The following is a 24,019-nucleotide window of genomic DNA, read 5'->3' on the forward strand; positions in this document are numbered from 1 at the left end:
CACATTCTTTTTAAAGATTCGAGTTGTATGAAGAAAACACTTCTATTCATGCTTAGAAGTATTCATGAATTAATACGTTATTTTAGTATAATTTAATGCTAAATTATTGACAGTATTCAGCACACCTGATCTGAAAGCTCAAATAAGCTTTTCTGATCACATTTTGTCTGTTGTCCGTCTGTAAACTTTTCACATTTTCAACTTCTTCTCAAGAAACACTCGGCCAATTTCAACCAAACTTGCCACAAGGCATTCTTAGGTGACCGGGTTCAAGTTTGTTTAAATGAAGGGCCATGTCCTCTTTCAAGGCGAGATAATTAAGAAAATTTGGTGACATATTTGAAAAAGTTTCTCAAGAACCACTGCGTCGGAAAAGATGAAAATAATATGAAAACATCTTCAGGTAGTGTAGATAATAATAATAATAATGATAATAATAATAATAATACTTTATTTAGAGAAGGTGGCCTGATTAGTGTGACACACTATTCTTCCTCAGGGCCTTCTAATTACAACAACATTATATTAAATTACATTACATTAAATTAGCAAAGATAAACAACTTAGAAAGTGAATTATAATACACGTATATACACAATGTCACATGATAATAATGATATTCATAATAGAATAGTAATAATAAACAGATATATTTATATGACATAAAAAAGTAATATAATGTCACATGAGTAAGATTTAACAATGTATAATTATATACATTTGCAAAAGATATAAAGATCATGTTTGTTCAAGTCATGACTCCCGGTGTCAGGGTGGGGCAACAGAAGGTCTTCTGTAAGAAATTGTCAATTGGACAATTTTCCTGCTCAAAAAGCAACTTAAGTTTCTGTGCATTATGTACTTTGAAAATTGGACAATTTGTACATGTGCATTTACTATCATAGTTTTTGTGTATTATGTTTGTGCTAAATTGTTGAATTTTACATATATATACTAGCTAGCTGTGATTTGGCGGCTGTTATCGGCCATCGAAAAGAGTGTTTTGAAGTTCAACTATATAGTGTGTATAGGAAAGAAATTTACTATTGTGTAAATATCACTTAAAATTAATATAATTTTTGGAAGATGCACTAGCGTAGGATTCGTTTTGAACAAGAATATTGCTTTAGACTATAGTGAAAATATAATATTCATGTTTCAAATTCAGTAATGGTGTACTCTTCTCTGTCATGAGGGAGCAATAGAGCGTTAAGGCGAGAAAACAGCTGTTCATAATAAGCCTAAGATGTTGACTGTTCCTATGGCATTCTTTTTTCATACAAGTCGAACATTTTTTTTATTGTTGTGATTGGCTTTCTCGTTCTCTCTATTATGTGAATAAATTGTCAGGTTATTTTGAGCTCAAATTTTCCTCAGTGAGTGATAAAATTTTTTCTAAGAGTTATTTGAAAGTATAGTTCTCCCAGACATTGATAAAAGTAAACTTTTACATATACATGAAAATACTTTCACTGTATTGCAGTATTATTTTTTTTTTACAACGGATTACAATGTACAAAATTTTAAAAATTTAAATTTGTTTGCTATTACTATATAGATATGATGTGTATAAGCCTAGGACTCGAAAGTCCTGGAGAGGAGACAATTACATGTCACATTCTCTCAACTCTCAGGAAATACAAGTGGGTGAAAGGGAACGTGCAGTAGGAAAAGCGTCAATGTGCGCCAATATATGACGATTTGTAAAGGGTGAATGTACAGCATTGTATTCATTAATTAGCAGGTGAAGCTCGGGGATGTAATTTTTGTAAACAACCACTGCACAACAAAAAGACGTTCATTTAATACTGTATTGTGACAATATGTCCACGGTTGAAGAAGTTTTACGAAAAATGCATTCGGATTTTGCGAAAGAGAATCCGATGGAATCATCGAAGGTAGGCCTTGCATATAAATATTGAAAGATGCCGTAAACTATATATCAATTGCCAAGACTAGGTTTTATTGTAGAACGTTAAATGGAAATTAATTGAGACAAAGACATAGTAAACCATGCAAGTTTATATATGCATATAGAGACCGAACTGGGGAAGGGAGTACAATAATTTTACCATGAATCATTTTTGCAATTGTCGCATTACAGTCATTTAATAATAAATAGGATATAACGATGAAATAAAAGGTAAATGGATCAAACGGTTTATCCTTGTCTGAGCTGTTACATTGTAATTGAGAACTACAGTACTTGAATGTAGCAAAATCCCTTGCCCTAAGGTAAAACTTCCTAAATTAAGATGATTCGTTTTGAAATACTACTGTTATCATACGTCTTTTTGTAAATGAAAACAAATTTACATACATTTCATCATAATTATTTAGGAAAATCGATTTAGAAATTAGTTTTCGAAATATTTAAATGAGAAATAAGTAGGATATAATGATGAAATAAAAGGTACATGGATCAAACGGTTTAACCTTGTCTGAGCTTTCATTGTAATTGAGAACTACAATACTTGAATGTAGCAAAATCCTTTGCCCTAAGGGCAATCATTTTTGCAATTGTCGCATTACAGCCATTTAGAGAATACAGACAAATAAAACACACTTTTTTTTTCAGAAATCGGTAACGATTTCATATATTTATATTTCAATTCGTTACATATTTTAGCAAAAGAGAAAACTTATGATTTCTTCATATTTCAGGGGTTTATTTTTCATGTCAAAATTAGTCAAGACATATATATCAATCCATGCATTGATGTTTTGTTTGTGTTAAGTATCCCTTCGGAGGGTTTCTTCTCATATTGTCTGTATTTTTAAAAATTTAATGTAACTTCTATAGATTCAAGAATACAATATCACTAAGTGATGGTCCCAAATTAAATTTGACCGTTTTATATTAGAGATACGGTCAGGTCAGTTCATGATCTTTTCCCTGGACACTAAGAACAAAAAATACTGTTGCGAATGTTCAATGCTTACATCTACTTCAATAGATTAAATGTTTTCTTTTTTGCATAAAAAGAGGTTACAATATAGGGTCTATAAGATAATATTACCAAATTTACAAAAATAATTTAACTAGAATTGACATTGGCTAATCCGTTTTTATTCTATTTCTTTTAAATTCTTACTATTTAGGATATATTAGTTATTTTTATATGCTGCATATACATGTATTTCATTTTATCTTATTTTCACAAATGGTAAAGTAGTTATATAAAAATGATAGCAAAAACCTCAGAATGATTTGACCGTTTATTTAAAAAACTTTTACGTATTGTTGGCCCAAATCTGTACTTGGATTGGAAGTTTTTAAAACAGTTGCAGTGTGGGAAAATTTATAATTATTTTTTATATTTAAAAACTTTAGTCCCTTTTCATTAATACGTGTATTTAACTTGCATTTGAAAATTTCTCCCAAGTCTTTCATGGTGAAAAATTATAGCTAAATTCATTGTTCTAGAGTAATATAGAGAGGCAGAATTTTCATTCGCCGCCATTCTGCCAAATACATCGTCCCTTCTGGATTTAGAACTCAGTTTCCCATTTCTATCTAAAATTGTACTATTGTAATGAGGAAAAAAAAATATGACCTATTAGAGACATAAAGGTAAATATTCCTTGAATATTTCAACTAGTAAGAAACCAGAGAAGAATCCTTTCTCAAAAGAATTTCTTTTATGTAGGAGGTAAACTGTGATCACAATTGTAGTCCCAAACACAACACTGATATTAAGAAATGACTTGACCAGATTTGCATTTTCACAGAAGTGGAGTGCAGGAATATTGATGTGACTGTTAGGGTAATTCTGCATTTTTTGTAGAGATTTAATTTTATTTTCATATGTCGAACATAAATCATATTTGTGATGAACTATGGAGATAATGAACAATTTTCAAGCTTATGAGTTCATTCTAACAATACAAATCAGACGCAGAGCAAACACCTAAAACATCAGAGGTGGGATCAGGTGCCGTCGAGGAGTGAGCATTTCTCTGTTAAACGGTCAGACTCGCAACCACCGTACGCTCCTTGTCAATGTCAGGAAAAAACGGAAACTACCGCAGACAATTTAGTTTGTTAATAACAGCTTAACAATTAGAATGAATTCAGCAATATAGCCTTAAGATCTACAAAGTATTTCTTGACAGCGTCATTGTATCGACCATAGAACTTGAAAAATGATTACTTTAACTAGTGCTGTTTTATATTATTTATTGATGAACATGTTTCTCAAATCTATGTCTTGTTTCAGAAGTGTTGATAAGTACAGAATACTTTTATCGAATCATTTGAGAGACATTACCCCTTTTTTGCAGGTGATTAGGGTACAATGCCGCATAAGGGAATTTGAAGATTTTAAAGTTGATGTCAGCGCGTTTATCATAGAACTTTATCGTTAGGATACCATTAATTTTTTTCCAAGTAAAATATGAAACAGATGTGTCAGACTCTGTGTATAGTATATCGTCTTGTCCGGTGGAATTAAATTTAATTCAAGTACTCATAGGATGTTTTGTGAAAAGATTGCTTTAAATTGAACAAGTTCTTGAGAAGAAACAAAAATGTTAAATTAATTAATAAAATTTAATCATCAAGATTCACCTCGTGAAAGCTTGATAAAATATTGTAATGTTGCGTTGCAAGCGAAAGACGAATTTATAGACGACGGATATAGAACTCAAATAGATGATTGCAAAATAATTAACTGATATTCTACCTTACGTTTAACATAACAAAAATAAAAACTTACTTTTTTCTTTTAAATAATACTTTAAAAGGTTCTCAATAAGTTTGCATTGTGCTGATGAGTATGTAATAATCTACATGTATAACTGTAAAGAGGGAAAAACCCCGAGACAAATACAAAACATGTGGTTTCCATGATGCATAAAATTCACAGAAACAAGACAATTCATGCGCTTTAGTTTTCGTGGGGGATATGGGCTGACGCTAACGATGGCTAAATCTGTTTTTGATTACAATGAAAGATGTAAAGATATTTGGCATCATAAAAAGTATACCCTAGTTCTCTTTCTGCACCTCACCTTGGGACTTATTTACAAACATAAAATGTATCAGTTACCTTGGTAGTGATTCCTTACCTGATCAAATAATTAACATGATTAATGGAGTTCATGAAAAAGAAAATGGCTTTCAGAAATAGAATGCCGATCTGCAAAAATACATGTACCAACAAAAAGGTAATTTTGCAGTATGTCAATTACTAGTAATATTTGGAAAATTGCATTGATTGAAGCTAAAAAAATAAAAATTCATAAAAAAAGTTTAGTAGGGCAATTCCCCGATATGTCTTAAAATCGTAATCAAACAATGCAACCTACTACAGCTCTATAGCTAAGTAAGAATGTCACTCTACACACTAAACGCATTATCCATTTCTTACAGGTGTCTAACCGTGTCTTGTATTGCTAATTGACATATGGAAGAGTTAAAAAATATTTCTGGTAAAAATAACTCTAAAAATTACTTTGTGTCTGGAGCAACCTATTCCTTTGACAAAATGCAAAACATGTACAAGTATATTATTCTGTGACTGTACACGTATCACTATGAAGAATACATAGTTTGGTTTCGAAACTGATATTTCCCTGAAATATTAATCAAGATCAATTTCTTTGTACGAATTTATTTTATCAAATTTAACACTATCATTAGGATTTTCCTTTGGAGAATTCTACAAATATGGCTTCCATCTGCTTATCAGTGAAAACTTGAAATGATAACGAAATTCATGCATACCTAAATTCGAATATAATTAAGCTAGATAGATAATAATTCTCTTAATTAATTATTGAAAACGACACAATGGGCAGGGATTTTTTAATAACAATATGCTCAGACTGTAAAGGTAAGCTTGAGGAAACTAAGTCATTTTTTTAAAGCTGTCAAATCAATGCTTATCGATTAAATTAAGTACAGAAAATATATTGCATTAATTTTTTTTCTGATGACAAAGGTAATAGTGTAACAATTAATGCATTTGCAGTTTATAATTAAAATGTACAAAACATATTCTCATCTCTCTTTAGAAATCAGCAGGCAGAATAATACATTCTCAGAAACATATGTGACTAACGTGCTCATACACACTATGAGTATTATATTGCAAAAGCATCAAAAAAATCAATAACTGCCAAAAATGTGAAATGCGGAAATTTATTGACATGCTTTCGTACATTAGAAAAACTGGAGTCAGACGATGTAATTTCGTGCGCAACGATAGGATTAATTACAATGTTCCACGCCTTTTTAGTTCAGTTAATCTACTTTATAATGTTTACTTTTGCATTGATTTACAAATTTCGGCCAACTAATAATTATGGTAGCCAAAATTAAAGTTGTTTGGTATCATTTTCATTTACATGTACTCTGTGTGTCTACAGGAAAACAAGCAATTATGAAGTTGTAGATCCGTGTAAAAGTTGCAATAAATCTTGTTAAAAATCATTGTTTTGTAAACAAATTCTTCGAAAATTAAATAAAAGATATATTTATTTTTACTCATACATAATGAACACTTCAGCTTAATTTGCAAGATTATACGTACACAAGGCTATGAGAGGGCCCACAGCATTAAATTACACCATTCAGTCGACAGATTGGTAACTAAATGCCCACTGATTGGTCACTTAAAAGATCCATCCTATAGGTTTTCCTTGATCTTTCAGTTACCATTCAGTCGACTGAATGGCAGATACAATTCAGCGGCCTTTCCGTTATCTTTCAGTAGCATATTTTTATTGAATAATTGGCTTAACTTAGAAATTTTTTTACTTTTTCCAATTACTATAATATAAAATCAACCAGAAGTCTCTGTCGAGACTGTAGCTCTTCTGCTTTGTACTTGCAATAAAGGAAGAGAAAAGTAGTAGTTGGGACATAAAACTTTCAAAAAGCAATATTTATAAATAGTCTAGAGTAATTAGTCAGTTTGTCAGCGCAACTCCTCATAAACCGCTGCACAGAATTTCATCAAACTTTGCTGTTATTTAAGACACAGTGTGTAGATGTGCATATTGCTAGGAAATTTTAATTTCTTTTTTTCCCTGGAAATTTCCGCACTTTTCAACAGAGATTTTTTGCCATACCTTGAATATAGAGATGAACAGATTGTCAGCAGACTCTTCTTAAACCACCGCACAGAATTTGCTCAGATTTAGTACACAGTGTGTATATGTGCATATAACTAAGAAATTCCAATTCCATTATTTTTCCGGGAATTTCGGTACTTTTCAACTTAGATTTTTGGCCATACCTTGAATATAGAAATGAACAGATTGTCAGCGCAACTTCTCATAAACCACAGCACAGAATTTCGTCAAACTTGGCAGACATTTAGGACACAGTGTGTAGATGTACATATTCCCAGGAAATTCCGATTCCTTTATTTTTCCCAGCAATTTCAGCACTTCGAGTTTTGGGGGAGCGTGGGGTATGTGAGCTTGCTCACTTTTTCTTTCATTTTGAAGTCGGACCAAAACTGTATATAGAGGAGAAGCATTTTAAAAGTATTCCGCAGAAATTCCTATTTTTAGTAACCACGACAACATCGTTCATCGAAACCAAAAACCCATAAACAGCATTATGTATCTTAGTGTAGTATATTTGTGTGCCAAGTTATATTGAAATCAGACCAAAACTGTATGAGGAGTAGCATTTGAAAAGTATTCCACAGAAATTTTAATTTTTTGTAACCACGGCAACACCGTTCATCGAAATTAAAAACCCGTACACAGAATTATGTATCGTAGTGTAGTCTATTTGTGTGTCAAGTTATATTGAAATCAGACCAAAACTAGCAATGCCCAATAATTTTTAAGGAGTCAAAAAATTGTCAGTTTTTTATGTCCATTGTGTAAAGTATGACCCACTGCACTGATTCCATATCAGCAATCATTTCTCAAATCGGGTGAAAATTGAGCTTTTTATGAATGTTTAAAAAATGCAGAATTCTTACAGAGTTATCCATCTTTCCGAGGAAAATGATTGGAAAGTGTACATCAGCAAATTAAAAGCAGATAATTCAGGAATGCTAGGGACCCCAGGGTCAGGGGTTTTGGTGTTAGGGTGCTCTATTGAATATATTGTGAAAATGCATTAATTCTGCTCCTGGGTATTAAATAAATTAACTAAGTACGTAGTTATGATGAACAAGAGTGCCTCTTCCAAAATTATGAATATTAAGGCCCCAGGGTCAGGGGTTCTGGTTTAGGGCGGGGCTCTATTGATTACATAGTGAAAATGCATTAATTCACTCAAAATCTTCTCTGCTCTGGGTATTAAATAAACTAACTTAATATAAAGTTATAATGCCTCAACAAAATTTCTGAATTTTAAGGCCCTGTGTCAGGGGCTTTGCCATTTGGTGTAATGGGGGGGGGGGGCTCTTTTGATTATATAGTGAAAATACATCCTGGGCATTATGCATTTGATGCATGTATATAAATTTATGATGAAGAAAGGTGCTTCTAGCAAAATGGATAATTTCATGCCTCATGGGTCAGGGGTATCGGAGGGGGAGGGTGGTCACATAGTCTGAAAATAATTTAATGCTTTAGAATCTGCTCTTTGGTTTTAATCAACCATTTTTGATGAAATAAAATTATGATAAAATTTCCAGAATTTTGAAATATGTGGCTCCAGGGTCAGTTGTTCCTTTGGGGTTGGGTGCACAACTGGTTTTAAAGTGGAAGTGCATTTTCTCTTTGTTACTCTGATCTACCTCTGGGTATTAAGTAAATATAGTAAGCATGCTAAGTTTATATTTATGATAAGCAATGGTGCCTCTTTGAAAATTGTGAATTTCATGGCCTCTGCTTTAAAACACGAACCAAATTCAATTGTTGGAAAGTTGTTACATGATACTCAGGTGACCTATAAGGCCCGTGGGCCTCTTGTTGCTCAAAACACGAACCAAATTCAATGGTTGGAAAGTTGTTACATGATACTCAGGTGACCTTTAAGGCCCGTGGGCCTCTTGTATTATATCGATACCAAAATAAGTTTGTTTTTAGCTCACCTGAGCCGAAGGCTCAAGTGAGCTTTTCTGATCACATTTTGTCCGTCTGTCCGTCCGTCTGTCTGTCTGTCCGTCTGTCTGTCCGTCTGTAAACTTTTCACATTTTCGACTTCTTCTCAAGAACCACTAGGCCAATTTTGACCAAACTTGGTACAAAGCATCCTTCGGTTAAGGGGAATTTAAATTGTTAAAATAAAGGGCCAAGTCCCCTCACAAGGGGAGATAATCAAGAAAAGACAAAAATAGGGTGGGGTCATTAAAAAATCTTCTCAAGAACCACTAGGCCAGAAAAGCTGAAACTTATGTGGAAGCATCCTGGGATAGAGTAGATTCTAAATTGTTCAAATCATGACCCCTGGGGGAAGGGCGGGGCCACAGTGGGGAATCAAAGTTTTACATGAAAATATATAGGAAAAATCTTTGAAAATCTTCTTCTCAAGAACCACTGGGCAAGAAAAGCTGAAACTTATGTGGAAGCATTCTGGGGTAGTGTAGATTCTAAATTGTTCAAATCATGACCCCTGGGGGAAGGGTGGGGCTACAATGGGGAATCAAAGTTTTACATAGAAATATATAGGAAAAATCTTTGAAAATCTTCTTCTCAAGAACCACTGGGCCAGAAAAGCTGAAACTTATGTGGAAGCATCCTTGGGTAGTGTAGATTCTAAATTGTTCAAATCATGACCCCCCCCCCGGGGAAGGGCGGGGCCACAATGGGGAATCAAAGTTTTACATAGAAATATATAGGAAAAATCTTTGAAAATCTTCTTCTCAAGAACCACTGGGCCAGAAAAGCTGAAACTTGTGTGCACATGGAAGGATCCTGGGGTAGTGTAGATTTCAAAATGTCTAAATTATGATCAGTGGGGTAGGGTTGGATGCATTATGTATTACAAGGAGGAAATCTGGTAAAGAACAGAATGGTCAAAGCTTCTCAGGTGAGCGATGTGGCCCATGGGCCTCTTGTTTTTAAATCCCATAACTGAATGGCAGTTCAATACGTGAAATGTCTACAGTTTTTCTTTTCTTTTTTTTGTATTACAAGGAGGAAATCTGGTAAAGAACAGAATGGTCAAAGCTTCTCAGGTGAGCGATGTGGCCCATGGGCCTCTTGTTTTTAAATCCCATAACTGAATGGCAGTTCAATACGTGAAATGTCTACAGTTTTTCTTTTCTTTTTTTTTTATAAAAATAATTGAATTATTAATATTTTGCAGTTAAACCAGCTGACTCAAGACAAAGTGCACGGTAGGTATTAATATTCCATTTCTTCCCGGGAGTTAGACATCTAGATAATGGTATATGGTAATTAAACCAATGACGCCGAAAATAAATAACGTTAGTACCTCCATATCTCGAAAACAACAAAAATTAAACCCCATGAAAATTAGTGATTTCACAGTATACCAGATTCTCTCAAAATGTTATTATTGCAGCCCGGAGGACCGGGCTGCTCTATACATATAAGTTTAAGTGTTGGTGTATGGGGATTGGGGTGGGAGTAGTTATTTAGAATCAAAGGTTTTCTAAACATTGAAAATATTGTTAATCAGAATGTTCTTTCCGTTTATAAATTACGAAATACATAATATATCTATTTCCATAAAGTGAATCTGTAAAAATATATACATTTTTCATATATAATATATAAAGTTGCTTATCATTTACTATCGAAACAAGCTAATTCAGAGAATTCGTGTCCCCCGCTTAGGGAAAAAGTCGGCTCCCCCTGACTGAATTTGTAGAGTTATTAAATGTATACATGTATACTGAAGCAAATAAAATACATGTATGTCAATATGCATATAAAGATTTGATTGCTTATTCTTTATTATGTGTACAGAAGATTTTTTTTATATGGAATATTTATCACACTGTAATGATGATTTTATAAACTCATAAATTTTTCATTTCACATGCTGAATACTATCATTTAGTAAAAAAAAATAGTATTTAAAAAAAAGAAAAAGAAAGAAAAGATCGATCGTGAATCGATCCCGGGACCTCTCACATTTGAAGCGAGAGACATAACCACTAGACCACGGAATCGCTATACGCGGTGTGAAGTATATGCAGAAGTGAAGTCACATACATGTATATATTCATGTTTTCATGTTCGGTATTCTCAAAATTTTACACAATCCATGGTGTTTGATTTATTTAGCCTTTATTAAACAGTTCTAATAGATGTAATAAGAACATAAAGTCCGCCGAGAACCTGTTTTATACGCAATAACTCTCCTCATGCCCCTGCGCTAAAAACAGCGACATGTAATACTATAAATACTAATAAAACAAACGGGGCGGGGCACTTTGAGAGGGGCGAGAGACGCCCTAGGGAGTTTTGGTATAAAATTACATTGCATAAGCTCAAAATCTTCTTGAAATATCGCCCGGAAATGATAGTGTTACGCACAGACAGAATGTATAAATTTACGACCTTGAACTTTGACCTTTTGACCTCAAAATCAATAGGGGTCTTCATTAGGCCACAATTTCATTGCAATAGCTCAAATGGTTCTAGAGATATCGTGTGGAAACGAAAGTGTTTTAACAGACAGAATTTGCTTATTTATGACCTTGACCTTTAACCTTTTGACCTCAAAATCAATAGGGGTCTTCTTTAGTCGATAGGGAGTTGCTATGCTAAATTTCATTGCAAAAGCTCAAAGGGTTCTCGAGATATCGTGTGGAAACGAAAGCGTTACAGACAGACAGAAAGACGGACGGACGGACAGACGGACGGACGGACGGACAAACCCAAATTAATATCCCCCACTTTTCAAGCGGGGGACAAAAACGACAGGTCCCTTTTTTTTAGAACATCGAATTTTACTTCTCGGATAAAAACGTACTATGCAGAGTTCCGTGTTTTATATTCTGAAATTGAAAATTAATACATTTTTAAATATAGGTGATGCGTGTGTCTAACTTCAATTTATATGTTATGCAGCCAACATTTACTTGAGGAATTGATCAAGTTTAAAATGATATCGTTTTGATTGATTTTTATCCGACTACATGTTTTCAAAATATTCGCGACTATCGTCTCCATCAATTAGACGCATGCCTTTTCACACATATCGAAGCGGTTTGATGATCAAGACTCATTTTCATTGTTTACTTTATTTATTTCCCGGGCGACAATTGATGGTTACATCAATGTTTTCTTGTTGTAGATCTGTCATAGGTACTCGTATATAAGTCCTTTCCACTTTGTCGAGAGGGCCTATATAGGAATCAAAGCATCCTCATTAAAAATACGTCACATCCGCAGAAAAAAGCAAAAACCTTGTACTTTCTAACAGTTATATTAAATATATGAAGATAACAATTAAAGTATTATTCAAGCTCAAAAGTCCTTTAAACAATACAAAATAGGAGCAGAGCAAACACGGACCTCCAAAAATTAGAGGTGAGATCAGGTGCCATGAAGGAGTGAGCATCGCCTGCTGACAGTTAGAATAATCTGTGTCTCGATACAAGCCCTCAACAGAGTTAGAATACGTCCCATATAGTTGCAATGTAGCAAATCGGGGCGTATCCGCTCCGAACGATTTTGAAGAATTCAAAAGGTGTTGCTTCGAATGATTTTGAAAAATACAAAAGGTGTTGCGTTGAAAATAACTATCAAATTAATCAATACAAACCTTTTTGAGATGGTGTATGCCTTAAATTGCCGTTTATCCTAAAAAAATCCATATGAAGACGAAAATCCAACTTACTTTCTTAACGTATTTTCTCGCTTCAAATTTAAACGCCGTGTTTAACATTCGGAATTCTCTTGCTTTGATCGTAGTACATGTAAATGCACCGAGTTCAAGTTCCGTGTTATTTTTTTTTTTACAAGAAACCGGGTCCGAAGACAATATATCATTTTAACGATGGAACGTTCTATCCATTGCCAACCCGTCTCCCTCGCCGTGTGCTCCTTGTCATGATCGGGAAATAACATGAAAACGAGACTGCTGATATTGTTTCATCAACTTGTTTACTTCGTTTTAAAAACTGTTCATAGGAAAGAAATTGCTCTTGCTTATCCAATCAACTATATTTAAGAGATATAAACCCTGAATGCAGGTGATGAAGGTATATAAGTAAGGGAAGTTGACGATTGAAAAGATAAAGCAATATGAGCTGCATTTTTGGGAAATTTATTTTGCTGTTAAAATATGTTATTATGATTAATTTGTATGTAATTTAAACCTTTATGATCAATTAAAACAAAATAAAATTTTTAATTTTTTCAGAAGAAAAATTTCTCTACAATCGAATGTATAGCATAATATAAGGAAACAATATTGTACAGGACGACAATAATGTAATTTTGCTTCAATTAAAGCTTATAAAAAGCTCTTCCATCAAAATGTGAACAAGCTTATAAATGTTCTATTTTTCTGTCGTTGAAATAGTTGATTACAAATTTGCAACAAATTTTTCCCATATCAAGCTTGCAGCTCATATTGCTTTAAAGTCATGTCGTTTGTCATAAAGCTTTGTTGTTAGCATTAACGTCTTTGACAAGTACAGCTGTAGTATATCCAAATATGAAACAGATGTGTCAGACTCTGTAGTATCTTTTTAATATCAACAGTGTGTCAGACTCTGTGGTGTCTTTTTAATATCAACTTCATTGACTTCAGAGTCCTTGTTTGTACAATCAGAATGATTTTTAACAAAATAATTTTGCTAATGACCAATGACAAGTACGTTTACAAGTTCCATTTTTAGATAGATTTATAGATCGCCCTTCTTATAATATGTTATATCTAAACTGCCCCCCCCCCCCCCCCCCCCCCCTTAAGAAGAGACGGTGGCACGCTCCTTAAATTAGTAAGAATAAAATATATGGAGAGTATTCAAGCTCAAAAGTCTAAACAAAAAAAAAATTCAAAATAGAGGCACAGCAAACACAGACCTCTAAAAGATCAGAGGTGGGATCAGGTTCCATGGAGGAGTAAGCATCCCCTGCTGACGGGTTACACCCGCCGTGTGTTCTCTGTCATGATCGAGTAATAATGGAAAATATGTCGTCAATTCAGTGAGTAAATAATGGCCTAATAATAAGTATAAATAATCTTGTATTTGCGGACAAGGTCATTGCATTGACAATCGAAAATATGAAAAATGACTTTAAACGAGACTGCTTATATTCTTGTTTCATCAACTTGTTTGATAATAATTTACCTCGTTTTAGAAAGTGTTCATACGAAGAGCATGCTCTTGCGTATCAAATCAACTGAGAGATATAAACCCCGTATACAAGTGAAAAGGGGATGTTGCTGCATAACTTCGCAATACTGTTAAGGCTTCCCATAGCTTTAAAATTTTTAAGTTATATACCTAAATACAGCCAATTCATATAGAGAGTTTCCTAGGCTATATATAAACATATTTGTTACGATATCACATGACCTCGTTGATCACGTTACGGTCATTTTTATCTTTTTAAAGTGCTTCGCTTCAATCGCTTCGGCGCAGTCCTATAACACAATTATTTATAACTTTTTGTCATGTAAATAAACTCGTTGCATCATTGAGGACCCGAAATGTGCTTTGGAAAAGTTATACTTCACATTACTTCAACTTACCGAGAAATCTGAGGGTATATTCCGCTCAATATCATCTTTTTTAAAACAAAGCCATCATACATTTTTCCCAAGTAAGATTCAGTTAGAGGGGAGACCCCTCTTACGGATTTCACAAACCATCTCAAATTAATCCTCATTAAGGTATTTCCATCCTCTTATGATGTCATAGGTTTTTGCAAAAACTGCAGTCCACCGAAAAACCAGGCAGTATTGCATTAATAGGCGGCACATCGAATGTGAGGAATATTTGATATTTTATTAAAAACAATATCAATATAGTCCAAAAGGAATAATGTAATTGAAGATTTGTTTGAAAATTGCTTATTTAGTAAAATATCCTTGTGTTTTGTGTTTTTGAATTCCCCTATATAAACCATTGAATGTAGGTCAGAAACAAAGAACTGTAATTTCTAATACATTTTTAACAGGACTATAATTCACACTTAACTAAATCTAGAAATATTTCATCTTTTTGTTTAAAAAATAAAATCGGTGGGAAAAACACTTTTGATAGTAGTTTTCTGGCAAAATATATAGTTTTCATGAAATTTTGCGATGCAAGAGTTATCTTCCGTGGCATCGGTAAATCTGCTAAACACCTTTTTATCGGAATCTTAGTGAAATATTTAGAATCGATACACTAAAGAAAATGATTAAACAAAAAATAACTTATTTATTTCCAAATTATAATTCATTTTCGCCTCCAAACGTAATATTTAAATTAAAGTTGGCTCTATCATTCAGGTTGAATCCACGTTTCCATTGATGTATCAGTGACGTCATACACCTGACTAATATTGCGTCACATTGAAATAGAACAAGTTTTCCAGAGAAGTTTGTAAATTCTATGCATAAAAGTGTAAAGAAAAAGGAAAAAAAATAATTTCTCTTTTTCTGCTTAATTATTCTCATAGGCGTCGGAACCGAGGGGGGGGGGGGGGGGGGGGGGGCTTACCCCACCCCACCCCCCCACCCACCCCCCCCCCCCCCCCACTTTTTTTTTCTTCAAATATTTACTTACTATAGACATTGAACATCGCTTCGTAGGTTAAGCCCCCCCCCCTCCCCACTTTCCACAGACACGTCGCAGTATAGGTTAAGAATGGGAAAAGTGGTGGTGTTTGGAAACGAACCTACCCCCCTCCCCCCACGCGAAATAGGATTTTCATGTTTGGGAAATGGACACTTTCCTTTTTTTTTTTTTGCTTGTCAGTTTTTTACGACGGCGTATTCGTGCCATTTTAACAATGTAGAATTTTTTTTATTAAATCGTTTGTACGATTTAGTAAATCGTTTGTACGATTTAGTAAATCGTTTGTACGATTTAGTAAATCGTTTGTACGATTTAACAAATCGTTTGTATGATTTAATAAATCGTTTGTACGATTTAATAAATCGTTTGTACGATTTAATAAATCGTTTGTACGATTTAATAAATCGTTTGTACGATTTAATAAATCGTTTGTACGATTTACTAAATTAAATCGTACAAACGATTTATTAAATTGTACAAACGATTTAGTAAATCGTACAAACGATTTATTAAATCATACAAACGATTTGTTAAATCGTACAAACGATTTACTAAATCGTACAAACGATTTACTAAATCGTACAAACGATTTAGTAAATCGTACAAACGATTTATTAAATCGTACAAACGATTTATTAAATCGTACAAACGATTTATTAAATCGTACAAACGATTTATTAAATCGTACAAACGATTTAAAAAAATATTTCTACATTGTTTAAATGGCACGAATACGCCGTCGTAGTTTTTTTTTGAAGGTATAAAAACCTTTTTTACACCTAGCGCCCCCCCCCCCCCTCCTTTCAATTAGCTTCCGACGCCAATGACACTTCAGAGTGCATTATTCTAAATGTTAAATAATATTTTAATATCAAAATGTATTTAATACACGGGCGGCGTCTCAGCTAGATGTATTAAAACAAGTCCGTTTTGATAAGTAATTTTATACGTCTAAAAACTATTTTTTTTAAACTGACTTACTATGATGTGCGTAAATATAATTAATGAAGTGTTTATAATGATCATTTCTTATAAAGTTGAGAATCAATGATGAATATTTTAGATTTACGCAACACTTCATTCACGAAGTTGAGATCTTTACTTCATGATATTTGTAAAAACTTAAATATATTTATCCCAAGGGGAGATAATCAAGAAAAGACAAAAATAAGGTGGGGTCATTAAAAAATCTTCTTCTCAAGAACCACTGGGCCAGTAAAGCTGAAACTTATGTGGAAGCATCCTGGTGTAGTGTAGATTCTAAATTGTTCAAATCATGACCCCCAGGGGAAGGGCGGGGCCACAATGGGGAATCAGAGTTTTATATAGAAATATATAGGAAAAATCTTTGAAAATCTTCTTCTCAAGAACCACTGGGCCAGAAAAGCTGAAACTTATGTGGAAGCATCCTGGTATAATGTAGATTCTAAATTGTTCAAATAATGACACCCGGGGGAAGGGCGGGGCCACAATGGGGAATCAAAGTTTTACATAGAAATATATAGGAAAAATCTTTGAAAATCTTCTTCTCAAGAACCACTGGGCCAGAAAAGCTGAAACTTATGTGGAAGCATCCTGGTATAATGTAGATTCTAAATTGTTCAAATAATGACACCCGGGGGAAGGGCGGGGCCACAATGGGGAATCAAAGTTTTATATAGAAATATATAGGAAAAAACTTTGAAAATTTTCTTCTCAAGAACCACTGGGCCAGAAAAAGTGAAGCTTATGTGGAAGCATTCTGGGGTAGTGTAAATTCTAAATTGTAGGAATCATGATCCCCGGGGGAAGGGCGGGGCCATTATAGGGAATCAAAGTTTTACATAGAAATATATAGGAAAAATCTTTGAAAATCTTCTTCTCAGGAACCACTGGGCCAAAAAAGCTGAAACATATGTGCCCATGGAAGGATCATGGGGTAGTGTAGATTTCAAAATGTCTAAATTATGATCAGTGGGGTAGGGTGGGGATGCATTATGTATAACAAGGGTGAAATCTGGTAAAGAACAGAATGGTCAAAGCTTCTCAGGTGAGCGATGTGGCCCATGGGCCTCTTGTTAATCAATTATTCAATCTTTAAAAAATGTTGACAAGGGCAATAACTCCTCCACAGGTATCTTCATTCAACCGTTTTCTTTATTGTACTTCTATTTAAAATAGTTTCCCAGGTATTCACAACTCAAAAGTATCTTAGAAGTAGCAAGTATTTCAGCATCAGAATTATGCATTTGAACCTGTTTTCACGAGGTTGGGGGGAAACGTAAATTCCGCTATAATAGTGGTATCTCACTATTATAGTGAATTTACGCTATATTTCCTGCCGTGGATACCCTCGATTTCATCCGATACCATGCAAGGTGTTTGAACCGCAAGTCATGTTGGGTATTAAAATGAACAAAAACCGTCATGCTTGCATGTTTTGAATTTTAATAAATTTTCTACCGTTGCGTTTATTAATGCGAGCACTGTTTTTTTAACGGAAGTTGCATTTTTAACATAGCAACAGATGATTGCAGGATATTTAAGCCTGTTTGAATCTCACTTATTCCTTATTAATGTGCACAAATCGATGCTTGTTACAATTGTCAACTCGGACTGGAAAGGGTTTATGGAATTAATGGAAGTTTTTGTACTTTGAACCATAAAAATTGTGAGGGTGGAAAACCCTTAAAGACTTGCGCCAGGCTCTTTATACACATATTATGAATTCTGCCTCTGTCCACGAGTATAAAAAAGGGTAAATGTCAAACGTATATTTTTGTATTTTGAATACGCTGACTTTTACACAAGAGTAATAAAACAGTTATCTAAATTATTCGGATATATTATATTTTAAAAAAAGAATTAAAACGTGGTTATTTTAAACTAGATTTCTGCATCTTAAAACGCAGATTGAAATAGGATGTAAGGTTTATGACACTCTCCCCCTCATTACAGCTCAAGTTTGCACTGACTAATCGTCATTTTTAATTATGACGTCATACATTTGTAGTTCAGAAAAGTGAAGACAGAGTACACTGCAATATTCTCTGGGAAGCCTTTTCATACCTGCGTTAAGAGTTGACGATTGAAAAGTTAAAGCCATCACGTTTATCGTAGAGTTTGGTTGTTAGATTACCGTTTATGTCTTTTTCTTGTAAAATATCAGATTTGAATGAAAGCTCATAAGCAACTTTGAATTTTTCTTAAATTTTCCATTGCTATTTATGAAAATCTTGACTTCTTTTATTATGTCCCCGCTCCGAAGGAGAGGGGGTATAGTGTTAGCCCTTGAACATCTGTCTCTACGTCTGTCTGTCTGTCCGTAACAAATTTTTGGTCGCAGTTTTCTCAACAAATACTCATCGCAAATAGTTGAATTTTAAAACTATCATCTCTGAGGCATGCCATATGGTGGGTTTCATTTTTGTTCAAATCCAATGTTAACCTCCTGTTCATCCGTGCGTCTGTCCGTACCAAACATAACAAATAATTGTTGTTGCAGTTTTCTCAGCTTGAAATTTAAGGCATGCTATAACGTGGGATTCATTTTTTGTAAAATCCGATGTCAACTTCCTGTTCATCCGTGCGTACATGTATGTCTGTTTCGTACATTACAAATTTTCGTCGCAGTTTTCTCAGCGACTACTCATCGCAGATGCTTGAAATTTTATTACATTCTTGCTGAGACATGTGATATAATGGGATTCAGTTTTGTTTACTTCTGATGTCAACTTCCTGTATATCCGTGCGTCTGTCCGTAACATACATTTTCGCAGTTTTCTTAGCAACTACTCTTTACAGATGCTTGAAATTTTATAACATACTTTGTTGGGGCAGGCCATATTTATACCCCAGCTCCGAAGGAGAGGGGGGGGGGGGTTATACTGTTTTTCTGCTTTTCAAGCGGGGGGTATAATAATCGGTCTTTTAAAGTTTGATTTCTCTTGCGGACTTGTCGGACAACAGTGAGCCTACTCGATTTTTTCGAACTCCAGAGAAACGATCTTTAACGTGCCCAGGGGGTTGTCATCCTTGGTACGGGGCACCATTGATTGAAACTGCTATGGACAGAATTTTGGATTGTTCCTGTACGTACAAATACCTCCTTTTAGAGTGACTGTACGGCGCATCTCATCAAAAAACAGGCTGGTTAAAATTTTCCAATAGGATTTGGAATATTTTTACTACTCATAAATGTATACACTTTAAGAAAATTACAAGTTTTATAAGTCAATCATACCAGTCTGATAATTTCATTGAAATCAACAATTATTTATGGCCCATAAATAACTACATCGCAACTTGTTTGGTTTCCACATTCCATGCTTTATACGCATGCATAGTTTTCATAAACAAAGCAGCATGGTAAGAAAGGGAAGCCCATGTAGGCCTGCTACATTGACAAAGTCGACCAAAAAAAAAAGAAAACAAAATAGGGCATGAAAAAGCAACTTTCATTTTCTTTGCAGAGGTTGCACATATTGAAATGAAATTTTATTACACATTTTTCTCATAAGCATTCCTAGGTCAAATTTTGTTTTGGGTAGAATCGAGTAATTTTAGACAAAGTTATCCCTATTGTTTTTCCAAGATTCTTGAAGGTCAACGTTCACCTAAGCTGGTTTTTGTTTGTATGGTGTTTAACGTCCCTCTGCTAAGACACAAGACCTCGGGTTATACATGTATGTCTAATCCGAAGGACCGGTCTCCGTATCTTCTCCACATATTCGACCTACAAAGAACAACTCGCCCGTGTTTGCTCTGCTTCTGTTTTGTATTGTTTTATGGACTTTTGCTCTTGAACACTGTTTGTTAACTCTATTATGTTTCATTGTAAATAGGCTAGCACAAGGTATTTACGCAGTTGGTTAAGGAAATATATATTTCAAATGAAGGGAAGTCCACTTCCAAAATTAATGTATAATGGTGAAGAAAACCACAAGTACGGTTGCAGAGGGTCATTAAGGCCAAACAAATTAATCAATAGTTTCTCAGGCCAAAAAATTCAATGCGGCAGGCAGGCTTTTTTTTTAAGCAGGTCTTACACCTTTTTTTTTTTTTTTAGCCATTTGTTCATTAAAATGATAATATCTACTAATTCTTAATTTTTGTTCTCTGAAGTTAGTTATAATTTGTTTCTAACTTGAAATAAATAATGTTATTCTAAACATTTATTTAAAAGTAAATTCATAAAATATTGTAAATTTAGAAGAAATATACAGGTTTTCTAATAAGAACGTCTACCTTAGCATTTCTGAAAAGGGCAATAACTCAATTTTCTTTTTCAACTTGGGAAAATAGAAAATCGAGTTATTTCCCTTTTCAATATGTCAATAAAATTGATCAATGCGGCCGTTTTTGAAGTGATGCGGCGGTGCCTGAGAAACTGTTAATTAATTTTTTTGACCTAATATCTTCATATCAGAAATTACTGAGACAGAAAAATTGAAACATGCGTGGAACCTTACAGATGTACTTTAATTCTGAATTATTCAAGGTTACTGTACTATTTTTTTTAGGTCACCTGAGTTGACCGATTGCTATCCGTTTTCGTCCGTCGTTCGTTAACATTTTCAGCTTCTTCTCTGAAACCACTGAACCAATTTTAACCAATTATGGCATATAGCATCTATGGGGAAAGGTGAAAAAATTGTAAATTTCATTTTCCCTGTCCTCCCCCTTGGGGGTGGGGCAAAAACCATTAAAGTTAGTGCAATTTTTAAAAAATCTTCTTTACTCCTGGACACCAAACAGTCAAACTGTTTGCATGACTGTAATCTGCATTGAGTCCTCTACCAAAATTTCTATTGCCCCAGGGTCAGGGCTTCTAGTGCTAGGGCAGGGCCGAATAGGTTATATAATGAAAATGCATTATTTCTTTGAAATTCTTCTTTTCTGCTCCTGGGCATTAAATAAACTGAGTGCATAGTTGAGTTGAAAATGACTGCCTCTTCCAAAATTGTGAATTTCATGGCCCCAGGATCAGGGGTTTCAGTGTCAGGGCTTGGCTATATAGATTATACAGTGAAAATGCATAAATTCTTTGAAAATCTTCTCTGTTCGTGGGCATTAAACTAACCAAGTACATAGTAATGTTGAATAAGGCTGCTTCTGCCAAAATTGTGAATTTCATGGCCCAAGGGTTAGGGGTTCTAGTGCTAGGGCGGGGCTATAAAGATTATATAAAAAAAAGACGAGTTTGTGAAACACTATGTGCCCAGCGGTAACCAAGTTCGAGAAAGCTATTTTTAGCATATGGGTCACATTCAAGGTCAAGAGAAAATTGATCTTCGTGTCATTTGAAAGAACGTAACTAATTTAGTATGCAAACCAAATATGAAGTCTCTATCTCCTATGGCGAAAGTTTAAAAGTTATTTTTAGCATATAAGTCACAGTCAAAGTCACAAGGTCATTGACCTTGGTGTCATTTGAAAGAACTTAATAAGCGAAGTAGGCATACCAAGTTTGAAGTTATGGTTCAAAAGTTATGGCGAAGGTTAAAGGTGACAACAGACAGATAAACAGACAGGAAAAAACAATATACGCTCCAGATCTATCAATCCGGGCGCATAAAAATGAACTATTTGTTTGAAAATATTCTTCTCTGCTCATTGCTAAATAAACTAATCAAGTAAATAGTTATTTTGAATAAGGCTGCCTTTTCGAAAATTGTAAATTTCATGGCCCCTGAGTTGTTGGGTCCTGGTGTTAGGGTGGGGATCTTTTGAATATATAGTGAAAATCCATAATTTCTTTAAAAATCTTCTTTCCTGCACCAGGGTATTAAACCAATTGAATGAACAATGTACATGTTTATGAGGAGGACGGATGTCTTTCATAGATTTGTGAATGTCAGGGCTTCTTGTGTTAGGGCGGGGCTCAAATGTTTATATAGTGAAAATGCAGGAATTCTTTGAAAATCTTTTCCTTTGCTCCTGGGTATTATGCCAATGATCTTAGTACATTTATGACGAAGAAAGCTGCTTCTTACAAAATAAATAATTTCCGGGCCCCTGGGACAGAGGTAATTGGGAAGGGGGGGGGGGGGAGGTACATAGTCTGAAAATAATTTAATGCTTTGAAATCTGTATTTTGGTTTTCATCGACAACATGATGAAATTAAATTTCTAAATTTTGAAAGATGTTGCCCCAGGGTCAGTGGTTCCTGTGGGATGGGGTGCACAACTGATAAAGCGGAAATGCATTTTCTCTTTGTTACTCAGATCTACCTCTGAATATTAAGTAACCAAAATAAGCATGCTTAGTGTATAGTTATGATAAGCAATGGTGCCTCTTTCAAAATTGCGAATTTCATGGCCTCTGGTTTAAGCACGAATCAAATTCAATTGTTGAAGAGTTGTTACATGATACTTAGGTGACCTATAAGGCCCATTGGCCTCTTGTTCATTGATATTCTAGATTGTGCAAATGATTGCATCTTAAGATACTAGAGTGCATAAGGCCTATAACAATTTTGTAACATTTTTCTAGTTATATATTTAGATCTATATACTCATTATTCCAGATTGTTTCTTGTGTTGTCAAAGGTATGTTAGCCCCAAGATCTGCTGTAATACTAACTTGGGAATTAAGAGGCATACATGTACCTTGCTGATAAGCAACATTTGTTGTTGCTGGAGCCGTAGATATCTGTTGCAGCTGAGATAGTGTGGTATCCACGGAATTGACCTCGAATGAGACTTGTAGGCCACTGGAATTAGCAGATAACTCTTGGCTACCATTTCCGGCATGCTGAATTTGGGCAGGCTCTCGTGTTGGTTGCGCCGAGGGTCCTGTTGCACTTGTAGGGGTCTGGCATAAGGCGATTTTGTCTTGGATCTCCTCGATGCAACCGCTATTAACAATCCCGTGCTCATGTTCTTGCAAATAATTAATAAAACGTCAGAGATTTGTTTATTGCTAATTGTAGATATTTAAACATGCATTATATTCAATCAAGTATTGAAAATAAAATTCTCTTTTTTTACAATACTATTTTCTGAAGAATTAGTAAACAAATTTTAAACAAATTCATTAAATATGAATTTATATTCTTGCCTTAAGCTATTTACATACATAAATTTCTTCGATTAATACAATACAATGTCGATGATACTGGATTTGTATTCTCAGTACTGATGATTTCGTCTGCTCCGAACAAGATGGAAGTTGAAAAGACCTGGCGCATGCTCATGAACACTCATGTACATGTACTATTAACCGTAGAATCGTAATGATAAAACCGCATAATTCCAGAAAACGGTTTGCACTTTGTAGCTATTTAAAATTTCACAATAGAAAGCAATAAACGTCATTCTCAATAACTGTATTTATCTTTTAGGGATAAATCTGATTATATTATATCAAGTTCTTGTGGGTTACATGTATTTCGAGTCGAAAATGC

The 24,019-nt window shown here is 34.3% G+C and overlaps 1 protein-coding gene across 2 annotated transcripts in view; it reads left to right on the forward strand.

Annotated features, from left to right (window-relative positions):
- Window positions 1-24,019, forward strand: part of LOC134269823 (calmodulin-beta-like) — a 41,900-nt gene that overhangs the window by 7,858 nt on the left and 10,023 nt on the right. The window contains exons 1-2 of one of the 2 annotated variants that reach the window (XM_062752025.1): window positions 1,692-1,898; window positions 10,226-10,256. In XM_062752025.1, the coding sequence (XP_062608009.1) occupies window positions 1,824-1,898; window positions 10,226-10,256 (106 nt within the window). In that variant the 5' untranslated portion in view covers window positions 1,692-1,823. Of the gene's footprint in view, window positions 1-1,691; window positions 1,899-10,225; window positions 10,257-24,019 lie in introns of those variants that run through there. The other variant, XM_062752026.1, reaches the window with a different exon arrangement.

Source organism: Saccostrea cucullata, unplaced genomic scaffold (genome assembly GCF_032062105.1).
Source record: "Saccostrea cucullata isolate Sc308-1 unplaced genomic scaffold, CSIRO_AGI_Scuc_v1 ctg3232, whole genome shotgun sequence".
NCBI lineage: Eukaryota > Metazoa > Mollusca > Bivalvia > Ostreida > Ostreidae > Saccostrea > Saccostrea cuccullata.